The sequence below is a fragment of the Tiliqua scincoides genome, chromosome 1, assembly GCF_035046505.1.
Source record: "Tiliqua scincoides isolate rTilSci1 chromosome 1, rTilSci1.hap2, whole genome shotgun sequence".
Lineage (NCBI taxonomy): Eukaryota > Metazoa > Chordata > Lepidosauria > Squamata > Scincidae > Tiliqua > Tiliqua scincoides.
Genome location: NC_089821.1, coordinates 60,464,636 through 60,483,544, shown reverse-complemented (window position 1 = coordinate 60,483,544; position 18,909 = coordinate 60,464,636). Strand labels below are relative to the sequence as shown.

The window sequence follows — 18,909 nt, the reverse complement described above, 5'->3', positions numbered from 1 at the left end:
TTTATCCTGTTAAAAGGTGACATTTTCCATATCTCAATGAAATCTTCCATATAAAGTTGTTGTGCAGTAGCAGTTCCATTACCTATTATAAAACACAGGCTCTAGACATGGTTCCCTTGGTCCACCCTCGGTTAATGGTTTCTTATCTACTGTTGTGAGAGGCAGAGATGATGGCAGCTCCATATGCTTAGAGACCAACAGTCTGCATAAGACTTGCTTACTGTTAAGCAGCTCTGGCTTGCAAGCCAAGAATCTGACATGGTTAGTTCACACAGATGACGTTTTAAAAGACTGTTCATTTCTTGCCTCTTGTCCAGGCTGCAAAATGTCAAATTATTACTACAGCCTTTTTTTGCAACACACATCCCCACTTGCTTGGTTGGTTTTGGAAGGAGTTATACAGTAATTTTTCTGTAATCTCTTAGGATATTAACCATTATTCTACAGAAAAACAAGAGTCTTGTTTTAAGAAAGCAATGAGTTGCTACCTAGACAGGTATCTTGACGTAACTGGCCTGATGTCTTTTGCTTCAGAAGAAGGCTTGTTCATTAACATTTCAAAATAGAGCAGTCTTGGTGTACTGCCTGCCATTACTTGGTTTTGCAAAACATTATCTGCTCTGTTCTCTTTGTACAGTAATTAGAAGTAGATTCTTCTGGTATTCTAAATAATACTTTTGCACACTTCAGTCCTAAATGCAGTTACTTAAATCAAGCTCCACTGCCTTCATCTTTGGGTTGGCTCCTAGAAAGCCAACATCCCCATTTCCCCCCCCAGTAGCCCCTATGCCCTCAAAGGTCAAGAGGGGCCAGTGGAATGGAGCACGGGGAGACTGCAGGGGGAAAGAGAATGCTTTTACCTGACATCTGGCATGGAATGGAAACTGCATCTGTGCTTCTTAAGTTCCAACCCTTTGTTTCTCTTCTGTCTTAGCCCCTTCTTAGCACTTAAGAACCCTGTAGAATTATTTTGAAAGCACTTTTGGATATCTTATCCATCTTTTCACCTGAAAATCCAAATGAGACGATTTTAAATTTTTAGTATTTGTGTGATCCAAATAAGTTAACAGGATACACATTGAGGTCCTAGGAAAAGCCTTTCTAATCCACTTTGCTTCTGATGGATTGTACCATACTAGGAGAGCGTCAAGTGGGAAATATTCTTGGGTGATGCGCAACTTTGACCACTATTCAAGAATAGGTAATATATAATATCAGTGACATGTTATTGGTGTGACATAATTTACTACACAGTTGTAAACTTGCCCTAGTGCCTATTCAAGAGAATCTGTACTTGGATAGAAAGGAATGTAGCTTTCCAATAATATTTTACATATTATTGTTAATTGCAGTACAGTATTTTAATGGAAATAATGGCTATATTTTTTGAAAAGTTTATTTCAAGTTGAAGCAAGTAAATTACTGAGAAATGCTGTAGCTTGGGTGGTGTTTATTATTTAAATAATATTGGTGTGTTTGTTCCTTTTGTATTTCGTAAAGCAATATTAGAAAAACTATGCTTAGTTTCATTGCCTTTATTAATCACAATGTCAGTCAAAGGCTTCCTTCAGGGGCCTCTAAACATACTTTTGCTTTTACATAGCATTTTAAAATTGTGATACTAGTAGCCATAGTAAACTGCTGTGATTGAAAATGAGAAGTGAAACAGGTTTGTTTCCATAGCTTTGAAATCCTTAATGGGACTGCAAAGCTTGCATTCCTGCTGCATTCTTAAATGTGCAGTTATAGTAAAAGCATGTGCCACTGAGTCCAGGCGCTAAATCACAACTTGGAACCTTGGAAAATATTTTGATGCATTTTACATAACAATCCAGTATTTTGTTTGCTTAAATTGGGTTCAAAGAAGTGTGAGTAGAAGGGGGCTTGTCATCAACCCCATTTGGAGCACCTCTAAAAATCACTCCTGAGGGTCAGGGATCTTTGGGATGAGATGGCATGTGGTATAGGGGCCTCCAGGGGAATACAACAATTTAAACAGCACGCCTTGGGCAAGCAAAGCTTGAATAACTTGTATGTTAATAACCTAATTAAAGTTTACTGCTTATTTTGTATATTGTTGGTATATTGGAGTTCAGTGGCACATCCTTTTCAAAATATCTGGAGTCTCTTATGGAATGAAAAGGAGTTGCGTTTAATGTTTTATGTTTTATCAGATCACTGGTAGGTAAACAGTTCTAAAAATAGTTGATTTTTCTAACTCCCCCTATTGTGGTGGCTGCAAGTTATGCTCATGCTGATCTTCATGGTCTCACTGTAAATGTTGACTCTTCTCATTCATAGAGGTCCTGTAATAAAGGAGGATCTGGACAGGCTCAGAAAGAAAATGATTTACAAGTAAGCATTTTTTTACTACTTACTAGTTTCTGTGTCAGGCTGTCCAATGTGCTTGGTTTCTTTGACAGTCTTTATAGGTAGATACATTCTGGAGCTGTTTGGGTTAGGATTACTCTTCTTAGAGGTAGCTCAGTGGTTTGTTGTTGCTGTCTAAGCCCCCTTTTGGTATACTTTTTGGAATTTTGTCACTGTGCTTATCTTGGATACACTTAAGCTTCATGGGCCTGTCATGGCCATATGATCTCACTGTTTACATTGAGTCACTTAACTCAAGTTCCCATTCCTGGTTTTACTCAGCTTTGCCAAGTGACCCAATCAACCAGCTACAAATTTTCTGTCATCTGGACACTCTGTCATCTCTCTTAGCACAGTGGCACAGCAAAGATCTCAAGCATTCTAAAATAATCTGTTGCCCTGCCCAGATAAGAAGGGGACAGAGGCCTTGGCCCCAGTGGGAAGGCTGCTGAGCCACAGGAAGTGGCTTTGGAACTAGCAGGTCTTTGCAAGCTCATGAGAAAGGACAAACAAGTTAGGGACTAGAAGCCATGGCATCTCTGAGAAGAGCAACTATGAGGAGCACCATCAGCCCTCTCTGCTGCCTACCCTTCAGGAAGATCCAAATACCCCTGCCATTTGGCTCCCTCAGTTCCAACTAGGGCTAGGCCAACCACCTCAAGACATAGCAGGGTGTTGGGGCTTTAGTCAGCCTGTCATGGACAGCTTCACTACCAGACTGTAGCATAAATTGCTAGGGAGATGTGGTGCTCCCTAGGCATAAACATGCCCAGGGCATCCGTGGCCCCAACACAGTCTTCGGCTCAGAAGGGACACTAATTCAGAGGCAAGCACAAGGAGGGCCACAGTACCATCACCCATGCTGACACACAGGCGAGCATAAGGGATAGGAGCCCCTCCAACCTGATTGTCACTCCCTTGCCACAAGGCCCGTCATGTTTGAGGGCCCCATCAACCTACTGGGGACCCAGCAGCATCTCACACACCCCCAATCATTATCTGCCTCAAGTCCTATCGGGAAGCAGAAGCCTCCAGGGACTGTTCGTCCATGATTGTCTGCTCGGTATTTGTGATTGAACATAAGAACAGCCCCACTGGATGAGGCCATAGGCCCTTCTAGTCCAGCTTCCTGTATCTCACAGCGGACCACCAAATGCCAGATAACAAGAGACCTCATTCTGGTGCCCTCCCTTGCATCTGGCATTCTGCCATAGCCCATTTCTAAAATCAGGAGGTTGCACATGCACATCATGGCTTGTAACCTGTAATGGATTTTTCCTCCAGAAACTTGTCCAATCCCCTTTTAAAGGCATCCAGGCCAGATGCCATCACCACATCCTGTGGCAAGGAGTTCCACAGACCAACCACATGCTGAGTAAAGAAATATTTTCTTTTGTCTGTCCTAACTCTCCCAACACTCAATTTTAGTGGATGTCCCCTAATTCTGGTGTTGTGTGAGAGTGTAAAGAGCATCTCTCTATCCACTCTGTCCATCCCCTGCATAATTTTGTATGTCTCAATCATGTCCCCCCTCAGGCGCCACTTTTCTAGGCTGAAGAGGCCCAAACGCCGTAGCCTTTCCTCATAAGGAAGGTGCCCCAGCCCAGTAATCATCTTAGTCGCTCTCTTTTGCACCTTTTCCATTTCCACTATGTCTTTTTTTTAGATGTGGCAACCAGAACTGGACACAATATTCCAGGTGTGGCCTTACCATCGATTTGTACAACGGTATTATAATATTAGTTGTTTTGTTCTCAATACCTTTTCTAATGATCCCAAGCATAGAGTTGGCCTTCTTTACTGCCGCCGCACATTGAGTCGACACTTTCATCAACCTGTCCACCACCACCCCAAGATCTCTCTCCTGATCTGTCACAGGCAGCTCAGAACCCATTAGCTGATATGTGAAGTTTTCATTTTTTTGCTCCAATGTGCATGACTTTACACTTACTTACATTGATACGCATCTGCCATTTTGCTGCCCATTCTGCCAGTCTGGAGAGATCCTTCTGGAGCTCCTCACAATCAGTTGTGGTCTTCACCACTTGGAAAAGTTTGGTGTCGTCTGCAAACTTTGCCACCTCACTGCTCATCCCTGTCGCCAGGTCATTTATGAAGAGGTTGAAAAGCACCAGTCCCAGGACAGATCCTTGGGGCACACCGCTTTTCACCTTTCTCCATTGTGAAAACTGCCCATTGACACCCACTCTCTGCTTCCTGGCCTCCAACCAGTTCTCAATCCATGAGAGGACCTGTCCTCTAATTCCCTGACTGTGGAGTTTTTTTAGTAGCCGTTGGTGGGGACTGTGTCGAACACCTTCTGAAAATCCAGATATATAATGTCTACGGGTTCTCCCGCGTCCACATGCCTGTTGACCTTTTCAAAGAATTCTGTAAGGTTCGTGAGGCAAGACTTACCCTTACAGAAGCCATGCTGATTCTCCCTCAGCAAGGCCTGTTCATCTATGTGTTTTGAGATCCTATCTTTGATGAGGCATTCCACCATCTTACCTGGTATAGATGTTAGGCTGACCGGCCTATAGTTTCCCAGGTCCCCCCTCTTTCCCTTTTTAAAGATAGGTGTGACATTTGCTATCCTCCAATCTTCTGGCACCGTGGCTGTTTTGAGGGACAAGTTGCATATCTTAGTCAAGAGATCAGCAACTTCATTCTTCAATTCCTTAATAACTCTTGGGTGGATGCCATCAGGGCCTGGTGACTTATTGATCTTTAATTTATCAATGAGGTCTGAAACATCTCTTTTAACCTCTATCTGACTTAATTCCTCAGTCGGGAGGGGCCGTTTGGGCAGCCCGAGGTCTTCTGCCATGAAGACAGATGCAAATAACTCATTTAATTTCTCTGCCATCTCTAAGTCTCCTTTTATCTCCCCTTTTCCTCCCTCACCATCCAGAGGGCCAACCGCTTCTCTGGCGGGTTTCCTGCTTCTAACATATTTGAAGAAGCTTTTATTATTCCCCTTAATGTTGTTGGCCATGCGTTCCTCATAGTCTCGCTTGGCCTCCCGTATCACCTTCTTACATTTCTTTTGCCACAGTTTATGTTACTTTTTATTCTCCTCATTAGGGCAAGACTTCCATTTACGGAAGGAAGCTTCCTTGCCCTTTACAGCCTCTCTTACTTGGCTCGTTAGCCATGTGGGCACCCTCCTGGATTTAGTGAAACCCTTCTTTCTTTGTGGTATACACCTCTGCTGGGCCTCTATGACTGTTGTTTTAAGCAGCCTCCATGCACTCTGGAGAGATTGGACTCTTTTTACCTTCCATTTCAACCTCCTTCTAACCAGCCTCCTCATTTGAGGGAGTCCGCTCGCCGGAAGTCAAGGGTTTTTGTGAGAGATTTGCCCGGTATTCTTCCCCCAACGTGCATGTTGAAACAGATCGCAGCATGATTCACTGTTCCCGAATGGCTCCGTAACATTGACATCTCTAACCAGGTCCTGAGTACCGCACAATATTAAATCCAGAGTCACCTGTCCTCTGGTGGGCTCCATGACTAGCTGTTCTAAGGCACAGTCATTTAGCATGTCAAGGAATCCGCTCTCCTTTTTGTGACCAGACACAAATTGACCCAGTCTATATGAGGATAATTGAAGGCCCTAGATTGCCTAGAATGTCTGCTCAGTATATGTGGTTGTAATGTTGGTGACACTATCAGAGGTATAAATACATTTTTAAAGTCCTTTGTAAGGACAGTACAATTTTGTGTATGTATTTGGTATTGCTTTGAAATGATAAATACTGTAATGGTACATTGATGCCAATGTATAAATAATGCCATATTGTAATCTGTTTTTCCAGTTGCAGCAGTCATTTTTATTTGATCAGTTGGTTTTTGTTGGATAGGTCTTCTTCATCCCTTTGTTCTAGCACTGTTTGTGCATTAAAGTCCATGCATGTGAAGACCATGATAGGAATGCAGTTACACCATGGCAGGTCTAACAGCAGGGAAGAGCTCCAGCTTGCTGCTTTATTCCAGCAAGAAGGAAAGCAATTCCCATCAGTGGTCACAATATTAAGGAATTGCTTAGATTGTTGGGGGTGGGGTGGGCAGAGAATGCAACCATGTATCATATATGCATCATTTAAATGTATTCAGTAATATAGTGCATGGTGATACTGAATGATACATAAGATTTTTTCAGTAAGGTTGTAGCATTAGACAGAATAATTAACATAGAAGAAAACATTCTAGAATTGTCTAAGAACTTCTCAATGAGTAACCCATATGATTATTTACTTTCATTGTTTGTGAGAAGGATGAACATTGTATTTTGTCTGTCTATGCCAATAAAGGTCTTATGTATGTATGTATGTATTTTGTCTGAGATATTTAATGTTTTTATTCCCCCCCCCTTCTCTGCAAAGAACAGGAATGAATTATGAGTACTGATCATCCAGTGTGGTAATTTCTGCTGGTACCTTAGGAATGTCAGAGCAAGAAATCTAATGTTATGTAATTTAAAATATTTAGACATAAGATAACTCTCTTGGTTGGTCCCTGTAAGGGAGTTTATTACAAAGTTTTCTAGGAAAGAGGACGACAGTATAATTATCCCAGGTCTGTTTCACAAGTAAATTCAGTAGGCAGTTGGGTTATAAGCACATTTCACAGTGGTGAAATGGAATGAAATGTATATCATTCTAAAGCAGGGTGCCCAAACCCTGGCCTGGGGGCCATTTGCAGCCCTTGAGGACCCCGGTCCACAGGGAGCCCCCAGTCTCCAGTGAGCCTCTAGTCCTCAGCAAGATTTGCTAAAGCCAGCCCTGGCCCAACACAACTGCTCTCAGCGCAAGGGCAACTGTTCAACCTCTTGCATGAGGTGTGGGCCAAGAACTCACTTCACTGCTTACTGCTTCATGTCAGCAGGGGCACAGAAGGAAAAACCAGTCTTGCTTTGTGCAAGGCCTTCTATAGGTCTTGAGCTATTGCAAGACCTTCATTCATATAAGTTCCATCTCTAATATATAAAATTTATGTAAATTTATTCAAATTTTAAATGTAAATTGATTTTTTCCCTAGCACCTGATATAGTGTCAGAGATAATGTGACCCTCCTGTCAAAAAGTTGGACACCCCTGTTCTAAAGCAATGTACTGTATTGGGATAAAGTGCCTGTCAAACCTTTCAAAAGTTTCCTTATTGGGCAATGCCAGGTGGATGTTCATTTGAGAGCCACTTGGTAGCACAAGACACAGAAGTGCTTTTCTAATAAAGGATATGTTAATATTGCTAATATGCTAATATTTAATATTGGCCATATGACCTGAAGAATACTTAACATCCAAAAAGAGCACAGTTCTACAACACTAACACACAACAGCCGTTTCCCACTATAAGCAACAACCTTATTCCAAGTTGTTTTGACTGTGAGGGTGTATGGTATTGGAGTAGCTACTGAGATGATCTCTTGTTGCCACAATGCATTCCAAGTCTATTCTGTATCTGGTTTTTATTTTTCCTATTTTAAAGACGTCTGAAACCCTGGTTGATGCTTTAGTTTTCTCCCCCTTATTGGACTACTGGTGCATAATTCTAGTACAGAGGGGCCTACTTTTTTCCTACATTGTAGAACATGTACCCAATGTTGTATTGCACTTGTATTGCACTTTACAAATTTAAGAATCTGCACTTCACATCTTACGGGTTCTTAAATCTTTACTGACAAGGATTGTTTGTACACCAAAAGCTTTAGAATAACATGATGAAGACTTGACAAAAACTTGTCATCTTGTATTAGACAGTTCCAGGAGATTACGCTCTTGAATACTAGAACTGCTTTGTATATTACCAATATTTACACAGCAGCCTATAGCAGTTCTTTGCAAGAAAATAAAGCCTGCAGCCTTCCTCCTCCACCCCATTGAACAGTTTTACCTCAAATGGACCCCTGCCTGCTGGATTGCTACCCTCCCAGCAGTTCCACTCATGAAGAGGAAGGCTCTGATACGTCAAGCTGCATTCTGAAGTAAATAAGATTTCATCTTGGCAAAACAAAACCTTGGTCCTATTTCATGATCTTTGCCTCTCCCTTACTCAAAGATGTCCAACAAAATGAAAGGAATAACCTTGAAACCTGGATTTGAATTATGTTAATTTTTAAGTTAAAAATTAACACAGAATGCCTGAAGCTCCTTCGCAGATCACTTTCCAGTAAATCTGAGAATCTGTCTTTGAGTAAATCATTAGCAGTTATAGATTAGAAACTAATCATTCATCAGACATCAGAATTGAAACTAATGTATTAGTTTAGCTACTTCAGTAGAAATAATCAGTTATATATTGAATCCAGAATACTTGCCATGCCTTCCAAGTATGCCTCTTTAAACTAGCAAAGTTTATGCTGGCTGCATCTATCCATATTACTGTTGCTGGCATTACTGTATGTATATATACTATCTATATGATTTAAAGTGATGTTGGCATTTTGCTTAAAAAGTCAAATTTTGTTTGCTGCTGGGCCCACTCTATATAAAATTGCAGTTCTTGATCTTGAACTGGGATTTATAGGAGATCATAAATTCAAGATAGCACTACCTCTAAATTCAGGGTTGTCAGGTAATAGTAAATATATATAAATATATAAATATTAATATTATTTCAGACATTTCTTATAACTGTTAGGTTAGTCTTCTATTAAATAAATTGACAGTTGTCAATAAACTCAACTTCTGCTTTATGCCAAAATGTAAATTTTCTTGTTACTTGTGGTGGGGGATTGTGCATGCTACCTTTAGTTTCTTTGTTGTCTTTAGGGTGCAGAAGCTGTGGTTCTGGAGAGTGTTATGTTTGCTATTCTTGCTGAGAGAGCTCTTGGACCAAAGCTCTATGGAATCTTTCCACAAGGCCGACTGGAAGAATTCATTCCTGTGAGTGCCAGTTATGATTAGTATGTTATTATAGGTGCAGCCTATTTATACACGGATTATTTATCTGCGGATTTGTCTCAACGCGAATGGGGTGGGGTACTGAATGTCACACACACCTTTGCCCTGTGCTGGCTGGCTGGCTTCACTTTCCAGGCAGCCCAAAACACTGCAAAAAGGCTCTGCCTCGCCCAGGCAGGGAATAGCCCTGGAGCCCTGGAAGAGGTTCCCCTTACAAAGGAACAGTAACATTCCTGGAGCCCCTGAGCCAGCCAGGGCTGAAGAGGGGAAGGGGGGACAAGAACCTCTGTAGCCAGAACACGTGCAGCAAGATGGAGGTGGAGCTTGCACGCACGAGCACACACACAGGGGCAGGTGCTGTAGCAACAGAGTGGATTGCTTTAAAAGAGAAGAGGGGATTGCTTTAAAGAACCCAGGGAGTGTTTGCCGAATTTCCCCCCCCCCCCCCATGATGCAGGTGATCACCTACACAAGGAAGTCTTCCCACCAAGCAAAGCATGAGATATAGCTTACGATCCTCCCCACACTTTCCTGGGAGTGATCCCCATTGACTACAATGGGGCTTACTTCTGAGTAGAAATGCATAGGGCTGGACACTGAAAAGCTCAGCATCCCACCTGTGAAAGAAGCGGAACAGCTGGCAAAGGGGAGGGCTCTGGAGGGGGAGGAGAGGGGATTGCTTTAAAAAACCCAGGGAGTGTTTGCCGAACCCCCCCCCCCCCCATGATGCAGGCTCTTGGGAAGCCTTGGAGAGATAGGTGACGGTGAGCAGAGAGCTGTACTACAAGTCCTAGAATGCTCCAGGGCAGAGGAGTTTCCATGATGGTGGTTGGGAGGGTTGCAGGAGCAGCAGCAGCAAAGAGGAGGAGCAGGAGAACCTGCAGAGCTGTTGGGAGGCCGCCTGGGACACAGAGGCTTCCCAAGCAAGCTCACCATTCCAACTGTGGAAGAAGCAGGACAGCTGGCAACAGCAGGGCTGAGTACTGAGGGGAGGGGAGGGAATTGAGAACAGCTGCCTTAGTTTCCTTCCAACTGGAAGTGTCAGGCTGCAGCCTATTTGCTCTATGGACTCTAACTCTATGGACTCAGCACAACTCATTTTTTGTTAATCGTGCCGAGTCACGGAACGGAACTAACGCGGATAAATAGGCTGTACCTGTAGTTTGAATATGATCAGGTCATTTCTGGGTTACCAGCAAAGAAAAGGTTGTGGGAATAAGGTGCCAGCTTGCAGCAATAGTTTCTGTAATTTGATCCTATAATTAGACTTGGCAGTGCTTAAATGGAGAGGGAAGCTATTGTTTCAGGTTTCCTAGATGCTACAAGAGTTAAATCTAAGTAAATGGAACAAACTAGGGTGTGTCCTGTTTGCCACTAAAATAGCCGAAGAACTAGCCTTGGAAGTAGCAAGTATGGTAGTGATAAGCTGGGGGGAAAAACCTCACTCTCCAGTGTTGATATTTGCTGTCTACCATTACACACAGTTGTTCTAGCAATAAATTTGACTTTTTTGGTATTTCCAAGAAATATGTCCCTCTCACTTGTTGTTCACTGTGCTGTGTTTCAGAGCAGGAAGTTGGACACTGAGGAACTAAGTTTGCCTGATATATCTGCAGAAATAGCTGAGAAAATGGCTAGGTTTCATGGTATGAAAATGCCATTTAATAAAGAACCGAAGTGGCTCTTTGGAACCATGGAGAAGTAAGCAACTGCAATTTTTCTCTTCTTGTGACATGACAGCTAAAAGTTTTAAGTTGGATGGTTTTTATTGAAGCACAATGGAAGGCAGTATTGGAAACCCATTGCCTTTATTATGGTGGGGAGGGTTTTTTGTAGAGTGCCAAGACATGCTTTTACAAAGAATATCTTAAACCCTATTTTTCCAGTAGAGTAATGGTGGGGCAGAAGTTTGAACACTTTGACTTAGAAATGTTAACTGTTTGAATGAACTTTTGTGCAGGTACTTAAATCAAGTGATGAGAATCAAGTTTACCAGGGAGTCTCGTGTTAGAAAGCTGAACAAGATCCTCAGTTACAACCTGCCTCAAGAAATGAAAAACCTACGGTAGTCTTCTAAATTTTAACGCTTGATAGTTCATTTACTAGTTCTTGTCATGTTTAAATGTTTCCATCAGTAACATATAATGGTTCCCATTTTTCTACTTAGAGGTCCTATGTCTTTAAGAACATAATTGTATTGTAGTAGATTCATACTATGAGTTCTCATTGCTTAGCTTGGAAGTTACTTTTTGCAATAGGCTGTAATGCTGGCTTCCCATGGAACAATGTCCCCTGAGGGTCTAATCAATGAGTTTCCGCAAGTTCGATCACTTTTCTTAGTCTTTTGCATACTGGACTCATAGACGGGCAAGTTGTGGTGGTCACAAATCTCAATCCAGCTTTCTATTGAGATGCAAATTGTTGGATGAAATAGAACTAGGATTGTATATGTAGTGTTCATTAATATTTTAAAATGAGACATCTCTAGTACATTTGTGCTACACAGAGGTCATGTATGCTTATGGGACCCCCAAGGAACCTGTGGTATCTGAATGTTGTAGGTTTGCTGAAAAACTGGAGAGGCAACAAATTCATATGCTTTACCACCACCACCAAATCCCTCTCTTGATAAGTCTGTAATATGCTTATTCAAGACAGTGGCTTGGGGAAGGGAGAGACAGGTGTTGAGGGCTCTGTATATTTGACTCTCCCAAGGGCTCCAGACAGTCCATTACTAGGGTGAAGGAAGCCAGTTAGTATTTAGGTAAAGCACTTGTGGTCCCTATGCATTGCCACCTCCTTAAAGAGCAGGTAAGGCACAGGGAAGAGCTGCTATGCAACAGTCATAATGTGGGAACTCTTGACAAGGTTTGTGGTAGTGATCAGTCCCTCTAAGTTACTAAAGTTGTTTAGTCATAAGTGCACATGCCCAACATATCTTGGCATTGGTCTTGTATCGCTTTGTGACTTTTGCATTCATTAAGTCTGTTAGCATCAAGAACAACTTTTAATGCTTTTTACAAAGACCGAGGACAAAACACATCAGACATATGTGCACTTAGGAAAGATATCTTTGGCTGTTTGTACCTGTTTAAGGCTTTGTCTAATTTTCAATTTTGACATGGGTACTGGTTCCGTTTTCTGAATTACTTCAGTGCAGGCAGCTAACAGAGGGATCTCCCTGGAGAAAGTGGAGGAGACAGATGGAGAATATTCTTCTTTGCCTTGTACTTTCAGCAACATACAACATATTGTTAGTCTCCTTTTGTGTGAATAAACAGTTGAGAAAACTAGTAGTCTAATTCCAAGCTTTTCTTTTGCAGATCCCTACTTGAAGCTACTTTCTCTCCTGTTGTGTTTTGCCATAATGACTGCCAAGAAGGTACTATAACCATTTGTTTAGGGTCATTTGAAGCTGAAATGCTCTACTCTAATGCAATTCAAGAAAATATGAAATATAATACTTTACAAAGTAAAATCATGAATTCAAATAAAAGGCATGAGAAAGTATTCAATTTACAGTCTGTGCTCCTGGTTCTTAGGTTGTAGGCCATGTAAGTTAGGAGGAATGAAGTGTTTTCCGGGGACCAGAGTAGTGAGCAGAGGGAACATCTATGGGGATGTTAACAAAAAGTTACATCTTCAATTATATTAACAAAACAAGTTGATACTACAGTTGTCATTTTTCTACAGCCAGCTCCACCCCCATTGTGTATTTTGGTTTCTTTTCAGTGCAGTGTGATAGCATAGAATGGCATGGACAAGGCTACAATGCCACTGTCATTGGGATTCAATAATATGTAGGAGTTATACATCAAGTCAGTTTCAGATATTCCTTGTCACTCTTGATCATAATAAAAAAATGGAATCTAGGATAGGTCTGTGCCAATTGAATTAAGCTTGATTCTTAACCTGAGTTAACTTAGGAGTTAACTTAATGAATTAAGCCTGAGTTAAATTGGGAGCAAGCAGAATGTTATGTCCACTCTGAATGCATATCTTTTATTTCTCCCATGTAAGTAAATGGCTGTCAGTCAGTACTGTTGAGGAGAGTAAAACACTGCATTGGGTAGCTCAGACACCACAGGGGATTTCATCTCATGGAGTACAGAAATATACAAATCCTTATATACACACACAATACACCAATTATTGTGGACATCTTATCAGTATGATTTGGTGGTTCTTGCTAATTAGATGTTATGCTATTTGAGTAGTAAAGTCACATATGTAGGTTATAGGATTGTCTGCAGTGAACTTATTTCAGAACCCATCAAAGTGCTTATTACTTAAGTACCTATCTTTCCCAAGGGAACGTCTTGCTGCTTGAAGGTAGAGAAGATTCAGAGAAGCAAAAGCTGATGCTTATTGACTTTGAATATAGCAGCTACAATTATAGGTAAATACATTTTGTTGAACCTTTCTGATGGTTTTTAATAAAAAAAAATGCAGGGTTAGTAAATGCTTAAGCTGATTGTGTGAAACCTGTCAATTGGCAAGTTATCTGTACTGTCAGAGTCTACTGCCAATTCCTTCTAGATATGTAGAGCATTGAATAAAGATGGTGATCCCTGTTTTACTTAACAGTCAGAGCCTTTGTGCATCTCTGGATTGGAGTCCTAAGATCTTGATGCAAGGAAACAGCTGGCAGCCTTGTGTGACAATTCCACTGCTACAGCTCTGTTGTGATGTGTTAGCAATTGATCCCTGATACAAGCATAGAAGTGCTGCACAGGATGTAGGTGGTGCTAGATCTTCTGCCAGTTGAAAAGTCTGCACAGATGAGAGCTAACAGAAAACTACCTGTAATTATTATAAATATTTGCGGCAGGTACATGCTTTTCATCTATAAGATTCCTGTTTGAATCTTTTAATTTTTAAACAAAGTATGTTGGAGCCAATTTAAAAGTGACAATGATCTTGTATTAAAACCTTTCTTATGCTGGGTTCCAAACAACCAGTGTGATATTTGAGAGCCCAATCCTGGGCTTGGCGCAGTGGCTTTGTGCCGCCGCGCACTGTCGCAAACGTGCCATAATGCATGTCTGCGAGCCTTACCACCGGGCTAGCGCCCATGCTAACCCAGCGCTGGTTGGTGCTGGGCTAGCACTGGGCGGGAGCCTGCTGAGCTCCCAGCCTCCGCTGCTTGGCGGTCTCATGGACCACCAAGCCGCAGTGGGGAGGAGGCGTTCAGAAAACACACTATAGCCAATTCAAAAAACAGTTTCTTTGCTCCAGTGATTTAAAAACAGCCTTGCTGACCTTTGTGATGTTAAGATAAGAGTCATTAAGATGACAATTCAACAATCAGTCTCTCTCAAGGTGCTTAGAAATGCTTCACTCTGACCCCTCCCTTCACCAATGCAAAGTATCTTTCTTTCACATGCTCAGGGGGAAGGGAGGGGTCTCTTGGAGAGAGAAGAATTGATGGATTGTCAGCCAACTACCCCCTCTCTCTCATATTAAGGAGGCTGTTGTTAAAGGACTGTGCAGTTTTTTAAACTGATTTTAAAGGGATGCATTTTTCCCCTTCTCCAGGGATCAGCACGTTCCTTCTCATTTGCAAGGGTCATTTGTGTTGAGTCAAATCTGTGTATAAAAAATCTGTGTATAAATAGGCTGGACCTGTATAGCCAAATTGGAGATTGATCTGACCCCTTACATTTGTGTTTCATGCAGTTTTAATGGTTATAAATCAATATGCAGTCATGAGACGTTAGCTGAAGAATAAGGAATATATTTTTTGTAGATGTGTACCTTTCTTACCTATTCGAACATTCTTCATCCAGGGGGTTTGACATTGGAAATCACTTCTGTGAATGGATGTATGACTACGTGTATGAAAAATACCCATTCTTCAAAGTAAACTTCCAGGATTATCCCTCAAAGAAGCAACAAGTAAGAAACCTCAAAATCTCAAGGGTTATTTAACTTTCAAATTCATTTTCCTTCCTAACTCTACCCAGAAGGTTTTTCCAATTTCAGATTTTAGTCTGTTTTCAGCTTCACAGCTTTGTGAAATGTTCTTAAACCATTTTTGCCCAACGTTGCATATACACAACAGGGATCAAATGTGCACACCTGTGGCCCAGGCAAAAATGGATTAATCCAGGCTCTCATGTAACTTTATAAAGTACATAATCAGCATGTCTGTAACACAGGTCTACATCTTGCTTTGAAGTCATCCTTGAGTTCGGAGTGCTTTTGAATACATGTTCTAAATGTCAGCTTATTCTTCAAGAATAATCAAAAGTTAGGAGGCATCTTTTATTATAAATTGTTCAGCTTCTCTTTTGTTAATCTAAGTTTATGCATAGATAAAAATGATCTTCCCATCAAAACACAAACAAATGAGTTGGGTTAGAGAGTGAAGTATTTGTATGGCTTCCTATAGGTTAGTTCAAAGCAAGAACTGGAGTATAAAACTCTGTTAGGACCTATACTCCCTTGAAAATGAATACTGGGACTCAGTTTGCATGCCATATTCAAACTGCAACAGTGCTGACACCCTGATAAATCAAACTACTTGTCTAGCATGTCTTGTATGTTGGCATGGCTAAGAGCTGTTCTGTGTCTTTCAGCTTCACTTCATCTCCAGCTATCTAGCTGCATCTCAAAGTGGATTTGAAAATCTGAGCGATGAAGATAAGTCCAAAATAGAAGAAGAAATGCTGACTGAAGTAAACAGGTAATGTCTCCATTCTGAGTGTGTTGGATTTGGTCCTACAACTGAATCTTGGCTTTTGATGTAGGACAGGTTGTTCATGCTGTTTTAAAACAGATTTACTTCATGTTTAATTTAGCCTATAAATTGTTCATTTTCAACATGAAGTGAGAGGAAGCAGAACTGAGATAGACCAAATGGATCATTTTGCCACCCATGATTCTCCTGACTGGCTGAGCGCATTTGTTGCTTACTGTGAGGTCATCTATGCTAGTCTCCTAGCACCGAAACATCTCAGATTGGGCGGCCAGTGGTTAAGAGCATCTTAAGCATTCACATGGGAAAACTTCAGTTCTAAATCATTCCAAAAGCAGAGAGTGTAAATTTCCCAAGTTTCTCACCTTGAGAAAGTGGTAGTTTGGTTTCTTTGTGTATTCTGAACTAGATATGGATGAAAGTTGAAATATACTGTTCTGAAGATCACAATGCACAGGCTGTTAATATCGGACTGTTAAAAGTGAATTTTACAATGGTATAAACCTTAGGCTCACCTTGACCAAGATGAGCAAGAATGAATCTTACATTCGAAACTCAAACATTTAGGAAACATTGCATTGTGCTTGTTCTTGACAGGTTTGCCCTTGCATCACATTTCTTCTGGGGGCTGTGGTCCATTATACAGGCAAAGATATCATCTATTGAGTTTGGATACATGGTATGTTTGAAAAAGCTATTTTCATTTAAAATGTTGGCATATTCATTGTAATTACTGTATTCCAGTGAGAATCAATTCCCTCCATCTGATTCCCTCCCCCAGCCTGTACTTGTCCAGTGTTCATTTTAATCACCAATCAGTCAGTACTAAAGTTTTTGGTGAGCATAATTAGGCCACAGTATTTCTTCAAGGCCTTAATGAATGCTGACACTTTAAAAAGTAAATGTCATTAACACCCCACCCCCACCTCTGTTGCAACAATTGCTTTTGGACAAGAACATACATTTTCTAGTTGCATTCATGGCACGCTTCTGGTTTTCCTTGTCTGTTGGCAAAGGTGAACAAATAGATTATAGAATCTACAGTTGAGGGCATTGATATCCATCTTGAACACTTTCTTGGTGAAATGCATGTTAGGGGAGCATCTTTAAAGGAACTAGACCTTCAACTATATTACTCTCTCACCTAGGACTATGCGCTCTCAAGATTTGATGCCTACTTTGACCAGAAGAGGAAACTTAAAGTGTGAAGGTTGAAGACGGGACAGTTTGTTTCTGTACTGTACAAGGAAGGCAGCTGGGCAGAAATTCCACTGTGCTTAGGCTACTGTAGTTGTAATGAAGGTTTTGCAAATGTCAACTACTCGGATGCAATGCTGAAGACTGCACAAAATGACTACGTTTACTTTTTTACAGTTTCCTAAGTCTTTGGAATGAGAATTGACAGCTGAAGTATAATATAACAGTGCAATATCAAGCTTTTTAATCTAGAAGGTATTATGGGGGACACTCTTGAGTTTTAATGTGAACTATCCCATACTTTGAGAGTGAACAGTGTTAACTGTGGGTATCTACTTCTAAACTAAGCTATTTTATTGAATTATCTTGATACGCCATATATGCTACCAGTCAGTGGTGAAATGCCAGTTCTGTGTAGGGAAAATTTATACTGTGAATTGTGACTGAAAATCTGAGCAGTTATGAAATGTCAAACAGTTCATTGCCAGAAAACTGGTACATAATACACTAATATACAGTGGCTAAAAAGCAAAGTAGCGCACACAATCTGGATTCTTTTTCTGCAGTCTGAGGTCAGTTTCACATTCTCATATCTTGGTAGAACACAGTAATACAGATGAATCTCAAACTGAGAAAAGCCTATGAGTTGCCTTCCCTCTATTAGCTCATTCCATTTTTGACTAAGAGTGTGCATTGACTGCCCAGCAACACAGGCAGTATTGCATTGCTCTTGTACAAGAGCCCTGGGCTGCCAGCACTGGGATGAGTGCCTTGGATTCCTCTAGCTTGAAGGAGGGGCAAATTAAATGGGAAACAAGTGAGGAATGTTTGACCAATTGTGGCTTGGAGGGGCTCAGTGCTCCTTGCTGAGTCCTTACTTGCAACTTGTTCCACCAGATAAGTGGATGTCTTGTGTAGAAAACATTTAAATATGTATAATGTGAATTCTACAGTAAGTATATGTGTTTTCTTGAGAGCTTCTAGGAAACACCCATCTTTGATCATCTTTATTTGACTTGTGCTTTCTGCTAACATGTATTGTACAAATAAATTTTTTTTAAGTCTTTTAACTGTTTCTGATTCTTGGTGTGCGGCCACAAGTTATCATTCTAACTGTTCTTAGATGCTCTAAAAGAAAGGGCTAGTAAATCCGGATATAGCAGAGTGTGATTAAGACTTCAGAGTTCTGCTTACACAATATAACAGCTCCTTTAGAAAATAATTCTAGATGTATATTTTTTAAAATTGTTTCAAAAATAATTTAGTATGCTTTAATTACAGAATGAACCATTAAATGTAAATAGGTATATATAGTGATGTTACTACTTTTCATCTTTCCATTCACCCATTATAGTTCCTTTCAGTTAGATGGACAGTCACCTATTGATCATTGAATTTCACAGGAAAGAACACTACCTTCTAGAAACGGAAAATGCAGGGGAAATGTTTAGGTTTCAAAACCTTGCATATTGGAATAGATCAGTGGTTCTCACACTTTTAGTACCGGGATCCACTTTTCAGAATGAGAATCTGTCAGGACCCACCGGAAGTGATGTCATGACTGGAAGCTACATCAAGCAGGAAAATTTTTGACAATCCTACCCACACTTACCCAGGAGAAAGTTCCATTTACTATCATTGTTAAAAGCATATACAGAGTAGCCTGTTCAAAGTACAGGTCTGTAACAGTTCCCCAAATGCAGTCTCATACCATGGTAGCATGAAGTCTAATATA

General features: G+C 40.9%; 1 protein-coding gene across 2 annotated transcripts in view; it reads left to right on the top strand.

Moving 5' to 3' along the window:
- Nucleotides 1–18,240, top strand: part of CHKA (choline kinase alpha) — a 31,913-nt gene extending 13,673 nt beyond the window's left edge. The window contains exons 3-12 of one of the 2 annotated variants that reach the window (XM_066611068.1): nt 2,302–2,355; nt 9,146–9,259; nt 10,845–10,978; nt 11,238–11,342; nt 12,601–12,659; nt 13,589–13,676; nt 15,067–15,175; nt 15,859–15,965; nt 16,575–16,656; nt 17,126–18,240. In XM_066611068.1, coding sequence (XP_066467165.1) covers nt 2,302–2,355; nt 9,146–9,259; nt 10,845–10,978; nt 11,238–11,342; nt 12,601–12,659; nt 13,589–13,676; nt 15,067–15,175; nt 15,859–15,965; nt 16,575–16,656; nt 17,126–17,185 — 912 coding nt within the window. In that variant the 3' untranslated portion in view covers nt 17,186–18,240. The remainder of the gene's footprint in view (nt 1–2,301; nt 2,356–9,145; nt 9,260–10,844; nt 10,979–11,237; nt 11,343–12,600; nt 12,660–13,588; nt 13,677–15,066; nt 15,176–15,858; nt 15,966–16,574; nt 16,657–17,125) is intronic. The other variant, XM_066611069.1, reaches the window with a different exon arrangement.
- The last annotated feature ends 669 nt before the right edge of the window (nt 18,241–18,909 follow it).